Below are 21,903 nucleotides of genomic sequence, written 5' to 3'. Positions count from 1 at the left end.
CAACTTCACTGAACCTTGACTTCTCCTTCTGCAAAATGGAAATTAGTAATAATAGGCTACTCACTGACTGTTGTGACGTCCAAGTGGGAAAAAGTATATAAAGTTTTTTTAATAACTGGAAACATTCAAGTGTTAGATAAATAATAATTATTATTATCATCATTATTATACTACGGGCATTAGATAAAAATATTTCTTTAAGAATAAAGCTGCTTTGGAGAAGAAGGAAGCCTGGCAATCTAGCAAGTTTGGCTTCTATTTCTTTATACCTCTAGACCAGTGGTTTTCAACTTTGATTGATGTAAATAGTTTACAATTCCTTCCCTAGACCTTGAATTCCCGGGGTTCATTACAGAGCTAAGCATCCACGGTTGGTAAATTACTGTGAGGCAGCTGAGAGCGGCAGGAGTCTTTAATGGGAAGATAATCAGGTGCCTGTGCATTTGACTTTTGGAGACAAATAAGGGATCTTGGCACTGAGGTATTTAATGTTCACTATGCCGCTGCAGCAGTCCCTGATGTAAAGATACTTTCCATTGAAGATGGGAGAATCATAAATAATCACAATTCAGTAATTAGTAACCATAGTAATTCATGTAAAGTTTAATAGTAACAGTCACCACTTAATCTTCTGATGAATATTTAGTGAACATTTAAAATGTTCTTCAGTCAACACTTTATGTACAAGATCTCATTTGGCAATTGTATTGTTGTTTACTGATAAGGAAACTGAGGCCTGTTTAATTTTGCTCTATGCAGGAAGCTCACTAATAAAGTTTTTCCTAGACAGAGCTTCAAATGCCCTTTTTTGTTTTTGTTACTGTCTTGTCATCGGGTGGAGCCAAATTGTCATTCTTCAAATAAAGGGGAAGTCAGGGCATCCCTCTAGAATCAGTTTTAACAGGGCCAGCTGTAGGTAAAAGAAGTGTCGTGTATATTTGTAACAAGAGTATATCAACTACATACAATTAACCCTAAGTTTCCTGTGGTAGAGGACTCAGTGAAGAAAGTCACGAGCTAAGGGAACCATGTTTGCCTCCTTCCACATTGCATCTTCAGTGTCTGTGAGAGCGTCAGACACATGGGCAGTGTTCTATAAATATATGTTAAATGAGTGAGTGATCCACAGCTTTTAATTTAGCCAACAACTTCAACTTCCTCCTTCTACCTCACCCACATTTTCTTCTAAAACTCCTGCAATTAATACAACTACCCCATTTGAATTTAATTTTTTTCCTTCTCTCCTTGCCCAATTATAGATGGATATGAGCTAATGAAAAGATGAACACTGTGAGAGTCACTAACAAGAAAGGAAGAGATGCAGTTACTCCCATTAACTAGTATGACTGATACTAGAAGCCTAGATACAGACATACTCAGTGTCCTATAGAGTCAGTTACTATTCTGCAAGAATAGCATTCTTAACAGTCACTAATCTCTTCTGATCTGTTCATGTTTATATCATTTGGTTCATTTCAGACTTGAGGTCAGTTGAAGATTATCTGGGACAACTTTGTAGAGAATCTCAAAATTCCAATGGAATATTTTAGACTTCTGCCCCAATTATGAAGTCAGCTTTTAGATTTGTTCGTACAAATCAAATGATTGTATACTTTCTAGAGTTGTAAACATAATAATGACTCTCTTTGTGTATACAGTTCAGATTTTGCATGTACATTTTTCACCTGCTTCAGAGGGACTTTTCCAGATGTTTCATTTAGCATATTGAAAATGTTTCCACCTGGTAATGTTAGTTGAATGTAATGGTAAATATATGTCATTCTTTGCCTTCCATTGGGCTCCTTCAGTGTCTGTGTGTGTGAGATTATGGACAGAATTAGATGTTATTTTACAGTTGAGCTACAACTCTCCAAGTTCTAAATAACAGCTATGATAAACCCCATGGGGGAAGATTCCTAATAATTTTCCAAGTTTTCAGCGTTAGTGACAGGTTTCATGCATACACTCAGCTATTAAAGCATTAGAATTTCTTTGATTTCTTAATCATTAACAACTTTAGCTTTGATTGCCCATGGAGTTGCAAGCTGTTAAAATTATCATTTGCCTCTTACTAATTCTGAAACCTGGAGCTGTTTCTTCATTTGATGTAGTACAGATCTTTCTCAGAGCACACACAATTCAGGAGCGCTAAGAATCTATAAAAGAAAATATAACCTAAAAATAATTTATAAAATAAATGGGGGTAGAGGGAGAGAATTCTCTTAAGTACCAGAGAGTTCAGTTTTTTTAAGGATTCAACAAAGTATTATTTTTCAGTAGAAGGCATCTCTGGCTTTCACAATTTAGTATAAAAAATGGTGTTATTTTATGAAGATGGTAGAGAGGCAGAAAATCGGAAAGCTGTATTTCAACGCTAAATGGTCAGCTAAAATTCAAACAGAGTTACAGTAATATTGGATCATCTTATAAGTCAATAGAATAGAAAAAAATATCATGGAAAAATTCCCTTTATACACAGCCTTTTCAAAATCATACCCCTACAGTGCTTTACCCATAATAAGTGATCAATAAATATTTATTAAATTGATGATATATATTAAGATCAATTGATGATATGATAAAATGAAATGTTACCTTGAACAGTAATTTATTCATTCATTATCATCCCTTCAGAGATACTTATTTACATTCCAAATGTAGTTTTTATTGGGAAAAAATTGAAAATTGATGGCTTATTTTATAAAAAATGACTTTGCCCTAATTTATGGATGTACTTCTACAATGTTGGGCTGAAGGAATTTGTATCAGGCCAGGAGGCTCCTATAGACTAGATCTGTACAGACTGTTTAAGAAACATCTGAGAAGCTAATTGGAATAATCAATCACTAAGCCCCATATGCAAAGATTTTGTTGGATATATCAAGGGTGAGCCTAGCATTTGAATTTTCTGGAAAGCTACCCAGATAACTGATACACAAATAGGTTTTGAAACCTAATAGAAAATAATACCATGTATAACTGATTCTTCTCAGAAGAATCAGTTACTGTAGATATTTGTTTAGCCTGTTTGTTATGTGACTATTCTTGACTTCTGTTAAACTCCTTCCTTCTCTGGGAAGACCCAACCCTCTGAAGTTATGGTAGGGAAATGATGTTTTTATTTAGAGTATCAGGAAAATAAACATTAGCTTTCCTCATCCAATATTCTGATTTCTGAGGATTTTTTCTAAGTATTAGTCCACTGGCTGGTAGTGCACTGTGGATATGCCACTACATGATTTATTAAAGCAGGAGAAGCAGAGACTGCACTACGTGGAAGTTCTCAAGCTCACAAGCTTACATGAGTACTACTCTCATATATGAGCCGTATTTCCCCCTTCTGAGTCATTCTTTATGGCACAAACCTCCCAAACTTGTCCCCACATCTTTCTCTGAGGAGCTACAACATACAGTTCTGGCTGCAGCGATCCTGTTGATAGGACAACCAAGAATGGATACACATAGTGCCTCTTTGCCCAGTCCATTCAATCCACTATCCACCTTGGTACTCTAACTTTTATGGTTAGAATAAAACCACTCATTTTCTAGTTCTGGCTATATTTTTTTTTTGTTCACCTCTTCTATATAAGATTTGTTCTTAGATAGTGACCTGCACAGTTCCCCCAGGATTGACAAGTTATTTCCTTTTTTCCTACAAGCTGATCGTCATTGTTTTCCATCTCTTCTATAATGTAGTATACCTCTAATCAGTGTTTTCCACTCAATATCATTATTATTAAGCACAATTATGCTTTAATTTTAATGTGATTTTGACTGCTTATTAAAAATATAATATCTCTTTCCTTTAGCAACTTATACTCTCTACATCTTTCTAAGGAAACAGATAATTTTGCATGTAGGCTACAGGCTTGCTAAACACTATATGCAAATAGATTGTGATATAGCATCTGTCCTCTGAAAACTTACAGTCTAAGAATACATGTCATTTCTCTCTATGGTTAAGTTCCACTTGTCCTTGATTTTGGTGCCCAGTAAGCATCTGTAGTATACTAGATGCAGTGCAGAACAAGGAAACTTGATAAAGCATATCTGGGCAAAGTCTCATAATTACTCTCTAATCTTTTATTATAACTTAATGTAATTGGATTCTATAGGAAATATTTGCATATTCTCTTCTCTAGGGTAAATAACTAAAATCCCCTATGCCAATTTTATTTATTAATTCTTTGAATCCCAAACACCATTAACTTAATTGAAGAAACATGGTTAAATAAATTTAGCCTGTGATAGTGATTTAAAATTTCATAGCTGAAAAAGGAAGGCTCAAATCAAATGAAACCTGGAATGGATCAATGTGGACAAAAGCATCCCTAAAAATATCCCTTAAGAATAAAATCATTCAAATCTTACAAAACAGAATGGTTAGCAACTGCTCCCCCACATAAGTACTCAAAGTATTTGTTTCACCAAGAATTTTTTTTCATCTCTAACATGATTCTTTAAGGAGGGAAAAAAACATTAGAAGAACATCCAATTTTTCATAAATGGCCCTTAAAGCACATCACAGTACTAACCCTTCTGTCATATCTTGGTATGACCCCCAGTTGAATAGTACTTTCAGATTTTTTTTTATCAAACAAAAGAATAGGTTTGAGTTCCTTTAGGTCATTAGAAAATAGCAACTAACATTTTGGTGGTATGGGGTCATCTCAAAGATGAAAACAAGAATGAAGTGTGTTGAATGCTTTTTTCACCCTTTTTATCTTCTGGCTTTATTTCTGCTTTTTCTTAGTTCTTTGTGAGGTCCTGTCACCTAAGAAATAAATGTAAATGTCATTGTGAGTGACTGGAATTTTTTTTTTTGGAAGTTGCATTTATTTAAGTTATAATTAATAACACTCAGTATTAAATCATTTCCTAAGACAACCTAAGCATCAGTTTATATGAAGTTTTGCCAGGTCCATTTGTTGCATAACTGTGGTCAGAGGACAGGTATCTTTGAGTATATCCTATTCATTTATTAGGGACATTGTTAGACACAAAAACTATGATCTTAATATAAGTGTCTGGATGGTGAGAACATTAGGTAGTTTTGTTTACAAATAGAGTTAGAAATGGGGAGAAAAATGGAAGAACAAACATAAAGTAAATGATGCTGTCTAGGTAATAAGCTTATTGTAGATTTTAATATTTTCTTACATTTCTGCTTTCCTAAATTTCTAAAATAAATGAAATCTTACAAAAAGGGAAAATTATAGTTGCTGCCTATTTCTTATTTTTTATTTGCTTATCCAAGGAGATTTGCCCTGGTTTTTGTTTTTTCTTTTTCATATCTGGTATTTCACTTTGAAGCAGTCTATCCTTCTTGCCTGTGCTGCTGAAGAATGTTTTCTGTCTTAGCAGTATTGGAAAGTTCATGAGTTTGTGTGACTAGGACCTAAAAATAAATACATAACCATAGCTGACTTTGTTTCTTTTTCCTTTTAACTTAACCTAAATTTGTAGATGAGTTTTGCATGTATTTTGCTGCAAGCTGATACTTATGATCTTTCTATTTGCAGATGTGGATAGGAGTCAAGGGAGATGAATGTGTTGAGATGCATGGGAAGCTTTAGGAGATATGGAAAAACAGTAAGGTAGAGTTTTTAGGTGGAATCATATTTTGGAGATATTAACTGATCAAAAGCCATTTATCAATATTTCTCAGGCCCTAGATCCTAGATTTTAGTTCAGATTAAAGTCCTAATATATTTAAAATGTTTCTCCCTTGATCCATTGGCTGTTAAAAGTTATGTTGAAACCATATATTAAGACTGTAATAATGGACATTGTCACTGCTGTCCAAAGAAATATCTCATAACTTTTTCATTCTTAGACAAATTTCTGAATTTTCAAAAATGGGTCCTTTTCATAAGCCCCTCCCCTCTTTTTTTTCCACAACTGAGAAAATGTCTTTATCTCAACATGATGATACTGTCAAGGAAAAATTATCCTACAACTATCATGAGACATTAAAGAAGATAGAATAAAATGAAATGCCTTAGGAGTTTTGTGTAGTGCAAAAAAGCAAGGAATAATTTGGTTTTTTTTTTTTCCCATCTAATATTTTTAGGTACAAGCCTATGCAGAAAGTGGATGGGGTTGCAGATGGTTTCACAGGAAGTGGTCAACAGACAGGCACATCTGTTGAGCAAACTGTAATTGCCCAAAGTCAACATCATCAACAGTTTTTAGGTATGTTAAGGTGTAATGCATATTAGTTGCTATTAGGATTTTGAAAACAAGAGAATAGTAGTGTTTTCTCCAAATACCATGTCTATTACAGATGTTAATTACATAGAAAGATTTATATTGTGTGCTGAAACTATGCACATCATATGATAGTTCTAGTTTATTTCTACTTTATCATGTTCACTAGAGCTTATTTTTAAAAATCTCAAGCTGTGTAGGACTTCTGAATGCATATGAATTAAAGGCTCATTGCTATGAAGTTGTTTCCAGAATATGTATTAATTGGACTTTTGTCATCAAAATTGTGTTATGTTTACTTTCAGTAGTAATTTCAAGTGCCAAAAAGAGTTCTCATTTCCTGTGCATAAAATTGCATATGCATACAGTCTCAGATTAGAAAGCAAAAAATATTATGAACTTTTAAAATGCAATTTATTCTTGAAATGATCACAGTGCTTTCTATTTTTATAATTTTATTGATGGTATACATGTTTCTTATTATTTAAAGAGTTAGGAAGTAGAACTTGAACATTTTGCATATTCCTATCATGGCTAAAGGTAGCAAAAATGGCACCTTGATTTAACTGGCAACTTTTCTAGAGATAAACATATAGTTTCCATACAACAGATCAAGATAAGTGGAAGCTATCGGAGTGTGTGTGTGTGTGTGTGTGTGTATGTTTCTATGTGCACTTTCTGACAAAAACAACTAAAATGGACTCTCAGGTTGAATAGCTACTGAAGTCAAAAACATTACAGCAATATTTCCCAAACTGGAGTCCTCAAGTATATGCTTGTAGTCTCTTGAGCTCTCAACAAGGATTTTTTTTTTTATTTTGTGCTTTTATTTTAATTATCATCTAAAAAAAATAAAACCATATTCTGGATTATCTGGAAGACTAGAACAAATACTGTTCTGAAGTTTTGGTTCCCACATTCGTATTTGAGTTTATGATAAGGCAGGCACCAAAGTGTATTGCACTAATTGTCCAGAGCTCATGAGAGCAGAACAGAGACTTAGTATGTAAATTACATAAATTATGTAATTCATCCCAAGGGAAGGCTAAATGATGTCCCAGTGCTCTGTGTGGAGGAAAGTTTCACAGCCCATGTGAATATAGAAGAGTAATAGGAGGACCAGCCACCATGAAATGAGTCACATTTTGGTATAGGCCTGTTTCACTCAAAAGATTCTGTACCGCAGCAGACAATACCATAGTCACATGCTGCGAGAGGTAATTTAGTTATGGGACAAGCACATCACCCATCATACCAAGTTAATGTTGTTAAGTTTAATGGTTACTTTTGTAGATTTTCTTAAAATTTGTTTTGTAATTCGTTTGGTTTATGATTATGTAAGAAGTACAAGCATAATGAGTTTAAAGCTAGATTTATTTTTTATACATTTAAGTATCATAATAATAAAAACTAAACTTGATACTGGCTAGCTAGAGATATTTTTCTTTAATGGGGGCTTTTTACTGAGAGCCCCTGTGATATGTTATTCCTAGAATAATTGTGGTGAATATTTAGTTTCCCCAAAATTTTAAGAGTATTTCCTGTATTCTCTTGTGCTGTGATGTTGCCAGGTTTTGTTTGCAAAATACTAGTATGAAAAGTCCTTGCTCTTTGGACATTTGACCTTTAAATATTTTTCCTTTTTAGTCTTGTTAACTTTTCCCTCATTAATGTGTATGTAATTGGCACCATTCACAATAGCTTTTTCTGTTGTGTTGTCATGGTAACAGATGCATCTCGAGCACTTCCAGAGTTTGGAGAAGTTGAAATCTCTTCTCTGCCAGATGGTACTACCTTTGAGGATATCAAGTCACTGCAGAGTCTTTATCGAGAGCACTGTGAGGTAAGTCTTTTCAACCAAAATACAAACACATGCTAAGTTCTGCCAGATAACTTGCTGAAACAGAATAATCAAACTTATTCCTAGAAGACAGATGAGCTCTAGTAAGTTAATTTTTCTCTTTGTCTCAGACTGGAGAATCAAGGAAAGCAGAAAAAGGTCTCCCATCTTCTTAGCCTCTCCTAATATGAATCCTGTAATGCAGAAATTCTGCTTCTATTTATTTCTCTTAGAAAAATGCTTACATGTGGGTGAAGAGAAAGTATACAAGGGGACTTGTTGCATTACTGTTTTTAATGCAGAAGATTGGTTATAACGTCAATATCTAATAAGGAACTGAATAAATAAAATATGGTATAATCCAAATAAAATATGGTAAAATATGGAATAATATGAAGCCTTTAAAAAGGAATAGGAAACTCAAAATGTACTAATATGGAATAAGCTCCATGATTTATTTTTAAGGGAAAAGCAAAACAGATAACAGTGTGTATAGCATGCTGAATAAAAAAGAACATATATGCACATTTCTCCAGAAGAAAGGACAAAATGTTAATGGTAGTGGCCTTTGTGAAGGAAACTGGGTGACTGGGAGGGGAAAGAGACTTAATTTTTCTATGTATCCTTTCAACCTTCTGAATTTTATACCATAAATGAGTATTTCTATCAAGCATATCACTTTGGGTGTTCCTTGTAGGGATCATGAGGCTCTAGTTTTGTGTTGGTGGTTAATTAAGGTTTCTCTTGGTATTTTCCAATGCTGCTCCTACTCCCTTTCTGAGTATCCCACATCCGAATTGCCTACATTGTCCCTAGAAGGTGAACTCTCTCACAGCCAGAATGTTGAGGGACTTGCCGCTCACCTGGTAGAAAGGGATAAGGGATTGCAATTAGAAATTTAAGTGCCTCTCCTTTTGAAAGAGGAGTCTGTTTAGAATTAAAGTAGCTTTATTCCAGGGCTGTGTGTGATCTACTTAAGAGTAAAAGATAATCCTTTGGATTTCACGGGCAGTCCTTTTTTCTGCTGACAGTGCAGTATATAGTGGGAAGTCGCAGCTCATAGCATTCACAGATTTTTTTTTTCCACTCCAGAAATAAGAACTGCTTGAGTGAATCTGAGTGCTTGTCAAGGGTGCTAGATTATTAACAACCAAGAGAAGTTCTCTCTTTATTAACAAATCATGTACCAGAAGTATTTTTCAACATGTCCTGACAGTTTGTTCTGGACATTTCTTTGATTGATGAAAAGCGCTTAATATTCATCTCTTTAACTAGTGTGCTTTTTCCTATAGAGAATTTCTGGATGGTCCTCACATATCTAGAAAAAAAATACTTCTTTCTACATGAATATCATGTATATTCAATCAAGACATATAAAGATTCTCTAAGCAATTTCTCATTTCTCTGTGTTCAGGTGAACCTTGCTTTAAGCAAATGAGCATAAATAAATATAATTTGGACTTTTAAAAAATAGTTTCTCATATTTACTCAAAAATATAAGCTGGAACATTATTATTTACATTACTAAAGAATATGTAGTAAGATTATTCTAAGTGAAAAACTCCCCCAGTGAGATGAAAATATGCTTGGGACTACAAAATTTTCGTTCACATACAAATTTTCAGGAATGCTCCATAGGAAGAGATATGGATATATGCAGTAATAAATCTATGTGAGAAATAGCAGTCCATAAAATGACCCCTATTTATTTCAGAGTTACCAGTATTCATGCCATCTCTTGAGGGGCATAGTGATATATACAAAAAAGAAGAATTCTAATTATTTTTTCCTGTCAAACTTTCAAACTTTTGAAGTGCAGGTACCTGAGTCTCATATCCGGTCCTTTAAATAGTCATTTGCCCTAAACCAGTAGAATATAGATTATTTTTAAATGTATTTGCCTATATATTTTAGTCTGAATGTATTTGAAAGTAGGTGGGCAAATGATAAAATGTTTTGTTCATTTGTAAAGCTGCCTCAAAGGAAGCTGTTGTGAATGTCCTTTTCAAAAGAATTATTTGCATTTAATTTGAAAAGACTGAGTTTAAGATGCACTGCATTCTTTATCTTATTTTATTTCATATTTCCTACAGTTTATGTTCAGAAAGATTGCTATACCTATTTTGCCTGTTATTTGTAATTCTCAGTTTGTTCATCCAATATATTGTGTAAGTATCTCTAGTTTGTTATGTAAGGAACAGTATAATGTCCAACAGAAGTTCCTGCAGCAGTAATTTTTTTTCTTTTAAGATAAAACAGTGTTCTTACAGCAGTCTCATAGATGGAGATATGTAAGGTATTATGTAAGATATTAGTAGTTGCTTCATTAATAGATGTCTCTTAGAATGTGCCTTAACTACAGTTTAGAAAGCAATCTTATAGTTACAATTTAGAAAGCAGCTAGAATAATTTGCCTCTTGAAAAGGTTTTGAATTTTGCCAGGGAGGAGAGCCATCTATATGCCCTTCATTTTCAAGGCTTACACTTGTATTTTTATTGCTTCTGATATTAGAGCATGAGGAGTGAGTTAATTAATTTGTCCCCTATCCTTCATTTTTATTATCCAACTACTTGCAACATTGTCTACCAGTTCCTAGAACATACCCACCCAGACAGATTTTGCTTAGTATTTGAATTGGTAGCAGGGTGTCTTTGAATAGAACATCAGCTATTATTTGCATCATGTATAGGGCCAGATCTGCACAGGAAGCACAGCCTCTAGAATTATGAAGTTAGGGTTTCTTCTTTTTGCCTAATACAGTCAGACTGACTCTCCTGACTGCTCCTGTTGTTAATTACCTTCTATAAATTTTGCAGCTCTTGATGGAGCTGTTTTACCTGTCATCCTCAGTGCTGACAACACCAAACACATTATGCTGATGATTTCTGTTTTTTTTTTTTTACTCAAAATAATCACAGAATCATTCATTCTTTGTACAAGCAAGTTATTCTGTGGTTTTATGACTGCTTTTATCTGAAGGCAAATTTACAAACTAATTTCAATGGCAGGCTGAAATAAATATGATCATCAAAAGTGAACAAAAATGGTAAATTCTAGCATCATCAAAAAAAATGTCCTTGATGCAGCTGGAAAATGGTTCTAGGAAATAAAATCAAGGAGAAGGAGGAGGCAAGGCCCCCACTGGCAAGGTTAGAAAAGGGGATCGTATTAAAGCTGCTCTCTAAAGGGAGTGAACTGAGAGAGGATTGAGCGGAAAGCACTGCATGACCAAAGACGGGCTTGTGGCACCCTATTCTGCCCAGACAAGTGCCATCCTCTGAGGCCAGCCTAACTCTGGTTTCTGCCCCAGCCTCTGGTTGGCTAGTGACATCTGGAAGCCACCTGGACCAAGGGCACCAGGGCAGCAACCTGGACCAAGCTGATTTAGCCCTAGCTCCATCTGCCTCACACAAGCACCCCTACACTGTTCACTCTGGCCTTTTCTGAAGGCCAGTGGACACACCTAGCCCAGTGAAGCCGATGTGAACTGAATCTGTTCTGTGCCCATCTGGGTCTGAGTATAGGAAGAGTGGCAGCAATTGTGGAGGTAGAAGGAACCAGTGGGTAAAGAAGTGGAAGAAAAGCAAGAGAAGTAAACGGAGAGGAAGGGAAGCAGGCATGAAAATGGAGAAAAAGAGAGATAAAAGTAAGGGTAGGATACGAGGCTGTTATGGGAGGAACACAAGTTATCCTGCATAATCTTTCAAGTGTTATTTTTTCCGTTTTTTTCCCCCCTAGCTAATCTCTCTTGTTTCCCTACTTCCACTGGCAAAATTTAGTCCAATTTCAACATAGGAACATATGAGGCCAAAGACATCTTTACCATTTAATTCCTGTTACATTATGTGCACCTCACACACCCCCATAAGAAATATTATAAAGTAATACCAATATATTACCATTTTGGTTTTTAGGCAATATTGGACGTTGTTGTGAATCTTCAATTTAGCCTGATAGAAAAATTGTGGCAAACATTCTGGCGCTATTCTCCCTCTACTCCGACTGATGGCACTACCATTACTGAATCAAGGTCAGAATCAATGTGCTTTTCCAATTCATTTTCATGGCTGAGTAGATGTCACAGCTAATAAATTAGAGATATGTATACCAGTTGTGAACCTTACCTGATAACATTAAATGAATAGATTGAAGTAAACTGCAAACTGCTCTCTTGAGGTTTCAGTGTGTGTATTGTAGCTCCCATTTTTATTGATTTGGGGGACTGCGGTAGAGCTGTTTCATCCTCATGGTTAGTATCATATCTGCCTTTCATACCGTCAGAAAGTATTAATGTACGCAGGCAGCTCTGGGGGCGTGTTGTATATATCCTGCCTTATGGCACCAGTGCAATGGTGGTATAGCTCTAACCTCAGTAATATTTGGTAAACTAAAACTATTTTTAAAGTCCATTTTCTTTTTTATCCTCATTTGCCATCTATTCATTTGCTACATTTATTCACACCAGCAATCTGAGTGAAATAGAAAGTCGACTTCCGAAAGCAAAGCTGATAACTCTGTGCAAACATGAGTCTATCCTGAAATGGATGTGTAACTGTGACCATGGGATGTACCAGGCTTTGGTGGAGATTCTCATCCCCGACGTCCTTAGACCTATTCCTAGTAAGTTAAATGCAGACAAGTGCTGATGCTTTTGTTCTCATACATTCCACCCAGGAAGTTTTGGGAAGTGCTGTTGCAATCTAGAGTGATTCTAATCTCATTTAAATTTGCTAAATAGAAAACATGCAACACAGAGTATGTCATGAAGGCGGCCTAGAACAAAACTGTAGAAGTAGAAAAAGGAGAAAATTTTTCTGTTTTCCAGTCTTACAGGGCTTTTTGTTTGTTTGTTTTATAGAAAAGACAACCTATAGATTGACAGCCCCAGTGACTAATTGCAGGAATCCTCCCAGGCCAGTCAACCATGTAAAATTTACCCTATCCAAGGACGCAGTTTCCTTTGTAAAGCCAAAAGTTTTTGAAATCTGAATTGCTGGGCCTGCCTCTTTTCATGGTTGCTTTTGATTTGAAATGAATTTATCTTGGTTTCCACTGAGCTTGAGTTCCCTTATAAAAGCATTTATTTTGTCACCTATATCATGTTAAGAACTGCAAATGCAGTTTCCATTAACAGTAATGGAACTGGCAGTTTGAGAGAAAAATCTATGTAACTACACAAGCATTGTATTCCCACCATGAAGCAAATAGGAATTACATAGATAAGTTAGATTACTTAAAGTGATGGTGCTTTTTAAACTACCTTGTAGTGTACAAAGCTATTTTCTGCAAGTGTCAATATAAACACTACACAGATACTTATATTAGAAGTGGTTGAAACAATTTTATTCCTTACATTCTTATGAGCATATACAAGTAACCTTAACTTTTAAAGAAATAGGATAGAATTTCCACTCCACAGTGACATTAATGAGGTAAAAACAGTCTTTTAGCTTGTGAAATTGGCAACGAAGTACTCCAAGTACACTTTTCAGTTGATTGGAGTTAAATTATTCTAGAAAAATTTTAAATAGGGACTTAGTAGAAGAAAAGGTGAAGATATTGGCGTTTGTATGTTTATACTTTATGTTTTCAAAATATGAGAGTAGTGGAAAATATAAGTGCTTTCATATGTACACACCACTTCAGAAGATATCCTTAGACACTCATTTACATATAGTATCAGTGAGCACACAATAAATTTCTATAGAAATAAAAAAAATTCAGCTGTTGTTGTCTCATGTTTTTATAAATTACTCATGTTTTCTGCTCTATCTGCACTAAGTTTTCCTGACCAAAGGTGGATTAGGAGTGATGTTGTCATGGAAAATTTCAGTTTATAAATTCTCCACTGGTTTATGTTCCAGAATCTGATTTTCTTTATTGTTTTTTCTTGCTCTCTGTGATCTGAACGATAATCTCTAGAGATATTTAAGAGAAGTTGTATAGGGTAGCTCATTAGCCTATGACATCTTGGCACCAACGTACAATTTCTCTCATGACATATGAAAGATGTCAGTGAGCACTTTCCATTTTGAGGTAAATAACATAAGTATTCATTAAGGAATCTTAAAATCTTTCACTTCTATGTTAATACCACAAAATTTGTGAACTCAATAGTTTCCTAATTTAAATCATGTTTTGGTTTTAATAGACTTTAAGCCCCATAATTTTAAGTATACAATACACTTAATCTTTTTTTCTTGCACTTTTTGATTTGAAAACCAATTTATTCTATCAAGTAGTTTGTTTCTACATTGAGCAGACAACTCACCTTCAGAAATTTTCACAGGTGTAGTTTTATAGTTTCTCTGAAATTACAAGATACGCTAATGTGCAACCCTACAAAGTATATATGGAAATCATTCTATAACAAGACTTAACAAAAAAAAGCTTAAAATACAGTTTAGATAGCTATCTTCTGATTGTATGTGTTTTAATGTTAATTGTGAACAGGTTGAGACAAGTTAGCTTTGGAATAGTTTTGAATTTCAAACCATCCATTCATGAAAAAAAGTTGTCAGAGTCAGTCTGCACAATTTGATCTGACATGAATTCCTACAGAGAGAGCAAACTTAATTTTATTTTTAAAAACTGTATTTTCCTGGCTACTAGTACTTCACTCTACCACTTACTGTCCAGATGGGATTCCTTTTTTTAGCCAAGAAAAGTCTGCATATCACACTAATTTAAAGTCAGCTTGAAACTACTGTATTCTAAAATACATTTATCTGAAAATGAAAAAAGGTTAAGTGTAAAGAATTATATAAAAAATCAACTGGTAACCCTTAAAATGTATAGTTACGATCATATTTAAAGTAGGCCCAAAATGTCAGTTAGTGCAAAATAATAAAAACTTATCATCACTCGATACACAAAACGTATTTTTTTATTTTAAAAATCACCCCAGCATCAAATTTGTCTAGATAAAACAAGGTCCATGTTAAATATTTCTTAAAGTAACTTTCCCTTATTCTTGTTTTTCTCTCAATGAAATAATTATTGTATATTAATTGTAGAAAAATAAAAAATACAGATAGCCAAATTTAATCTCTTAACAAAATTTCACTGAGTTTTAAAAAGGTTGTTAATTTTTTTCACTCTTTTTCATTTCCATTCATGCCTGCCCTCCATGGTTCTAGTACATAATACAACAGAAAAAAATTCTGCCTTTTTTTCTTTTTTGGATAAACTGGGAAGCTTTGGAAATGTCAAAAGATTAGTTCTCAAGAAATTTCCAACTCAGCATTTCCAGTGGATGGTTCTCATGGTTAAGAAATACTTCAGTGACTTTCCTAATCAAAATTTAGCCATTCTTTCTTCTATCATTTGACCAGTTCAGTAAATCATTAAAAAAATTCATGGTTTTTATTATTAGATTAATAAAATTTGTATCTTTTGAAAGAAACTTGAGTAAGCTAAATCATTTCCAACCCTGCTTTAACAAAAGCAGTAGAGAAGCTTGTCAGACTCATTTGAGCACAGAAGAAAAAAAATGAGGACTTTAATCCCATCATTAGCAATATTACTGGGAGCCTTGGACAAAAAATGTAATGTCTCTCTCTGTTTCTTATAGTCGATTACAAATTGTCATAACTACCCACATTATAGGGAACCAACAGAGATTAATCTTATGTTGTGGGTGCTTCAAACACTTACTAAATGTCTAAAACTGCTCCCTACACCGTGGAGCATGGGGCACAAATGACATAAAATACTATTGACTAAGTATTTGAACAAGAGAAGAATTCTGTCTTGTATTACACAGCAGTTTCAGTAAGCAGATTCCTTCTGGTAAAGTAGTCATAGTAATCCCTGATGATGGATGATGTTTCTAATCATTTTATGACCACCATAAAAGCTGCTCTCATGGGACCTATCCCTATTTCAGGTTGTAACAGATATGTGAAGGATATGGAATGGACTATTTTAAGAATATCTTAAGAAAATTGGTCTGGGTGACATAAAGTGTAATGGAAAATAGTCATCCAAAATTTTCAAGTCAGGCAGTAATTTTAATTTTTAACCTTACTTTTCAACAAGAATGAGGGATAACTAGGCTAATTGATATGTTCTAGAGTAAACAGATGCATAGAGGAGAAAAGGCTTTGCATTGTTTTCTTTTTAAGTAAAGAAAGGAAAATAGATAAGAGCTTGAAAAATCAATATGAAGAATGTATAAATCCTTAGTCTGAGCACAAAGCTTTTAATGAAAAGTGTCTTGTCTAATATAGAACGTTCCACAAGTATATTCACAACTGGTATATGTTGCTATAAACAAAAATGTTCAAATGTTTTCATTTCTCAATAAAGTGTCATAAGTATCTAGGAACAAAATAACTTTAAAAGAAAAAAAACTCAAAATACAATTCTTGGATGCTTTCAAAGATAGTAATAATGTTAAATAAAGTTTTGTCAATGAGAAAAATATGAGTTCTGTGCTATTTCACATGTCACGTGTACATATTCCCATTACTCTAGCCTCAAGATTGATGTTCTTTGGTATCTTTTTCGTTCTGCTTTTCTTCTTTAACATTTAGGTGCCTTGACCCAAGCCATTCGAAATTTTGCAAAAAGCCTTGAAGGTTGGCTTTCCAATGCCATGAACAATATTCCACAGAGAATGATACAAACCAAGGTACTTTTTTATGTTTTTGCTTTCATGTTTTATGTTTTGCTGCTTCTTTAGGAAATTCTTCTGAACTGTGAATTTTATATGTCTTATCAAATGTTATCATGTAAAAATTTGATATTATAACATATGGAACCTTTGAAACTGATTTTTACACTTGTATTTTACAACTGTGTCATAAGGAACTTACACAAGAGGTGTTGTTTGATAATGCTCCTTTCAAAGAAGCTAGAGAAGCATTTTAAAGTGCAGCATATTTAAAAGCCCTCTTCCAAAGTATGTATTTCAATTGTTTAATCTCAAATATTAAAAGGAATAGTCTAGAGTGTTCAAATAGTTCCCATTTGAGGGAGTTTTAAACTTTGTAAATCTCTGACTTTACTCATTGTATTGTGAAAAGTTTGTGTAAATTAATACTCTTCTGCTTTCTAGGATGCTTTTCTTTTTAGTATTGGAGAATGCTTTTGTGAATCAAGTAATCATTTCTTAAAATGAAGAATTATCTCATCAGTGTTCATCAGGAATGTGGATTATTTAGCTGGAGATATCTAATCTCTTCTTTGTCCTCTTCTAACCATGTTACTTTAGGTTGACCTCTGAACATACTCCATGGCAAGACTGGACTGAGTCTGTCCAAACTTTGGTACCAAAAATTACATTTGTGGCTTTTAGTCAAGGACTGTATTCGCTATCAGATTTCATATCAGATTCCAACAATATACTGTATCTTTCAATTTGGGGGCAGAGTTGATAGATTGAAGCTCTTGTAGACAAGTCTCTTTGGGAACACATGTAGCTCTTCCTGCTTTGACTTAAGGTTGCAATAACACTTTCTATCTCTAATGCACAGAAAGAAACATTTCATTGATATGTCCACCTTAGATGATTACTCTAGAGCTATGCTGTCAATATACTAGGGTAGCTACATATGGCTATTTGAATTTGAACTTTAAATTAAATAAAAATTTTAGTGCCTTAGATATACTAGCTGCATTTCCAGTGTACCATAGCCCCATGTGGCTAGCGGTTACTGTATTTGGCAACACATATATCGAGCATTTCCATCATCACAGAAGATCTCCATGGTGGAACTATTCTCGAGTGTGCATTTAGATGGACACAAAAAAGAGGAGCTATTTTATTTTATGATCAGAGGTATGATTTCCAATCTGCAAAGTCAGTCATATTCATAACAATGTCTCATATTCATAACATGTCAAACAGCTGAAAGCAACTCTCTTCCTATCAAAGAGAGATCCCTCCGTTGAAGTGGATGTGGTGACATCCAGCTGCAACACTGGTCATCTCATTGATCTCCAGAGTTCATTTGTATAATTTACCTTAGTGGGAGGGTGCCTTCTTCTATTCCTATCTCACTGATGTGCAGCCATTTTTTGGCTGAGTATTCAGTCAATAAAGACAGACTACCCTGACAGAGGAAACAGCATAATGAGGTTATACTGACCATTGTTATCAAAATGCCAAGGTTCATATCCTGCTACTGTAACCACGTTTCTGTGTAACCTTGAGCAAGCTACTTAATTAACCTCTTTAAGTCATAATATGCGTCTAATAGCATGGTTATGAGAATTGAACAAGGTAATGTATCTGAGGCACTTAACAGAGTACCTGGTACACAGTGTGTACTTGATTACTGTGAACCACAGAAATGGAAAAAACTATAAGACTTTTTTGAGGCTATGAATTTCCCCAAGTTCCACATAGTCCCAAAACATCTCACTATCAGAAAAGAGCATCTTTGACCTGTGACACCCTCTACTACTTGACCAACTGACTGTTAAATCAATTGCTTCTTAAATATATATAGTGATTCAATGCAATACAATATATTCCTGTAAATATGTTAAAATGTTCATTAGATCTACTGTGCATGTAACAAGTTTCCATGACATCATGAAATTTAGCTATTTACCTAGACTTTTTGGGGGGGATTATCTGTGACATCTTTTACTGTAACCTGGTTATTTCAGGCTCTCAGCAGGAAACAAATGGGAGGAATGTTAAAGAGGTGGAGATAATTGGAGAGAGGAAAGGTCTGTTTCCAAAGGTGTGAATAGAGTTAAAACCAAGGAGGAATGGCAAAACACCCCAGGACCAGCAATAGTGGGAAGTCCTGAATACTCATAGGTGTACTGGGGAAAGATGTGGAAGCTATGGCATTAATAGAGTCCTTCCCCCTTAGGAAAGGAAAGCAGGCTCTGCCAGAACAGGGAGAGAGCAGAGGTTGTGGGGGAATAAATACTTTGACCACTCTTCCTGTCCTTCAGTCTCCTACCAGTGTCTATTACTGTCTAAACCCAACTGGAAGCTAGAGTGTAAGGGAAGCACTTAGTGTTAGTCCGTGCGTGTCAGCCTTCCTGGACACAGAGCAGAATGGAGAAGGATGGAAAGTAGATTATGAGGGACAAATAGAGGTTTCCTGGATAGCCTTCTTACAGAAATTCAAATTCTGAAACAGAATTCTTGTTGCTTGGGTCTGATAAGTTTTTTAGCTCTGTATTTGCTAATAAAGGCTATCAACAATGTTGTTTCACCTCTAAATTACCCAGGTTTCTATAAAGTGTATTAACAGTGAAACAGAATGACAGTACTCTGAAAAATGTATTTTTATCCATTTAAAAAAAAATGGGGCTATATGGTTTAGTCTTCCATAAAGAAGAAAAAAATTAAAATTATTTGCCTAGTTTGTAGCTGACTGTCCTACAGTGAGTAAAAAGGAAATGAAAACCAACATTTTTCTGAGTTTCCTAGACAAGGCCATTTCTTGCTGTAGATGAGTAGTTACTTGTAAGACTGGTTTAATTAGTGCTGCACTCAGATGTCAAAGAATGTGGGAGTTTGTTTTGGTCTTGACCTCAGCCTACTCAAAAGGAAAATAATACATGGTTTAAAGAATTAAATGCTGTAATTTACAAGTAAGCTCTCACACCAAATGAATTTGAAATAAGTATCAGAGGGAAGCATTTAAAATTTGGCAAGGGAATAAAGATTTTAAGATTGCAGCAGTTTCTTTTACTGGAGGGAAAAAATATCCCAATTTAATTGGGCTTCTGTACAGGTTGCCGCTGTAAGTGCCTTTGCCCAGACTCTGCGAAGATACACGTCGCTCAATCACCTGGCCCAGGCAGCTCGTGCAGTGCTTCAGAACACGTCTCAGATCAACCAGATGCTCAACGACCTCAACCGAGTCGACTTTGCCAATGTCCAGGTACTCAATTTTCTTTCAAACATGTCTTTTAAGGAAAGACAACTCATTTTTTCTTCTTGATTAGGATCATCATATTTCTTTTTAAACTTTCATCAATACACAGGCAGCATCTATATTCACAATGTCCTGAAATAGGAGAGTTTTACTTTAGCTATGACTTTAACTGTGGTTGAAGTCTGCGAAGATTCATAGAACTAGATGGCAACATGTCACTTGAGCTTGCTGAATAGTTAATGAAGTAAGGATAATCACACTTATTGAAGTTAGATGGCCAAGAGATGAAACTCTTCTATCTGTTAGCTGTGGGATCTTGGGCAAGTTACTTAACTGCTCTGAGCTTTACTTTCCCTACTGTATAACACCTATGTTAGATTACTGTTTACATATTTAGTAATACAAAGCCCTCTGCACTGTAACACACAATAGACATTTCTTTTTGTTTTTTTTCTATTTTGGTATCATTAATCTACAATTACATGAAGAACATTATGTTTACTAGGCTCCCCCCTTCACCAAGTCCCCCCAACATACCCCTTCACAGTCATTGTCCATCAGCGTAGTAAGATGCTGTAAAGTCACTACTTGTCTTCTCTGTGTTGCACAGCACTCCCTGCACCCCCCCAACACTATACATGCTAATTGTAATGCCCCCTTTCTTTTTCCCCACCCTTATCCCTCCCTTCCCACCCATCCTCCCCAGTCCCTTTCCCTTTGGTAACTGTTAGTCCCTTCTTGGGTTCTGAGAGTCTGCTGCTGTTTTGTTCCTTCAGTTTTTCTTTGTTCTTATACTCCACATATGAGTGAAATCATTTGGTATTTGTCTTTCTCTGCCTGGCTTATTTCACTGAGCATAATACCCTCTAGCTCCATCCATGTTGTTGCAAATGGTAGGATCTGTTTTTTTCTTATGGCTGAGTAATATTCCATTGTGCATATGTCCACATCTTCTTTATCTATTCATCTACTGATGGACATTTAGGTTGCTTCCATATCTTGGCTATTGTAAATAGTGCAGCGATAAACATAGGGGTGCATCTGTCTTCTTCAAACTGGAGTGCTGCATTCTTAGGGTAAATTCCTAGAAGTGGGATTCCTGGGTCAAATGGTGTTTCTATTTTGAACATTTTGAGGAACATCCATACTGCTTTCCACAATGGTTGAACTAATTTACATTCCCATCAGCAGTGTAGGAGGATTCCCCTTTTTCCACAACCTCACCAACACTTGTTGTTGTTTGTCTTTTCGATGATGGTGATCCTTACTGGGGTGAGGTGATATCTCATTGTGGTTTTAATTTGCATTTCTCTGATGACAAGCAATGTGGAGCATCTTTTCATGTGTCTGTTGGCCATCTGAATTTCTCCTTTACAGAACTGTCTATTCAGCTCCTCTGCCCATTTTTTAATTAGATTATTTGCTTTTTGTTGAGGTGTGTGAGCTCTTTGTAAATTTTGGATGTCAACCCTTTATCAGATCTGTCATTTATGAATATATTCTCCCATACTGTAGGATACCTTTTTGTTCTATTCATGGTGTCCTTTGCTGTACAGAAGCTTTTTAGCTTGATAGTTCCAATTGTTCATTTTTGCTTTTGTTTCCCTCGCCCAGGGAGATATGTTTATGAAGAAGTCACTCATGTTTATGTCCATGAGATTTTTGCCTATGTCTTCTTCTAAGAGTTTTATGGTTTCATGACTTACATTCAGGTCTTTGATCCATTTTGAATTTACTTTTGTGCATGAGGTTAGACAGTGATCCAGTTTCATTCTCTTACATGTAGCTGTCCAGTTTTGCCAACACCAGCTGTTGAAGAGACTGTCATTTCCCCATTGTATGTCCATGGCTCATTTATCGTATATTAATTGGCCATATATGTTTGCGTTAATGTCTGGAGTCTCTATTCTGTTCCACTGGTCTGTGGCTCTGTTCTTGTGCCAGTACCAAATTGTCTTGATTACTGTGGCTTTGTAGTAGAGCTTGAAGTTGGGGAACGA

At 35.1% G+C, this 21,903-nt stretch overlaps 1 protein-coding gene across 8 annotated transcripts in view; it reads left to right on the top strand.

Moving 5' to 3' along the window:
* The window catches only part of RFX3 (regulatory factor X3), a 323,283-nt gene that overhangs the window by 249,853 nt on the left and 51,527 nt on the right, over nucleotides 1-21,903 (top strand). For all 8 annotated transcript variants that reach the window (XM_057498625.1, XM_036928419.2, XM_036928417.2 and 5 more), the window contains 6 exons: nucleotides 6,074-6,195; nucleotides 7,941-8,053; nucleotides 11,966-12,081; nucleotides 12,517-12,671; nucleotides 16,589-16,686; nucleotides 19,760-19,909. In XM_057498625.1, the coding sequence (XP_057354608.1) occupies nucleotides 6,074-6,195; nucleotides 7,941-8,053; nucleotides 11,966-12,081; nucleotides 12,517-12,671; nucleotides 16,589-16,686; nucleotides 19,760-19,909 (754 nt within the window). The remainder of the gene's footprint in view (nucleotides 1-6,073; nucleotides 6,196-7,940; nucleotides 8,054-11,965; nucleotides 12,082-12,516; nucleotides 12,672-16,588; nucleotides 16,687-19,759; nucleotides 19,910-21,903) is intronic.

Source organism: Manis pentadactyla, chromosome 3 (assembly GCF_030020395.1).
Source record: "Manis pentadactyla isolate mManPen7 chromosome 3, mManPen7.hap1, whole genome shotgun sequence".
NCBI lineage: Eukaryota > Metazoa > Chordata > Mammalia > Pholidota > Manidae > Manis > Manis pentadactyla.
This window is presented reverse-complemented; position numbering and strand designations above follow the sequence as displayed.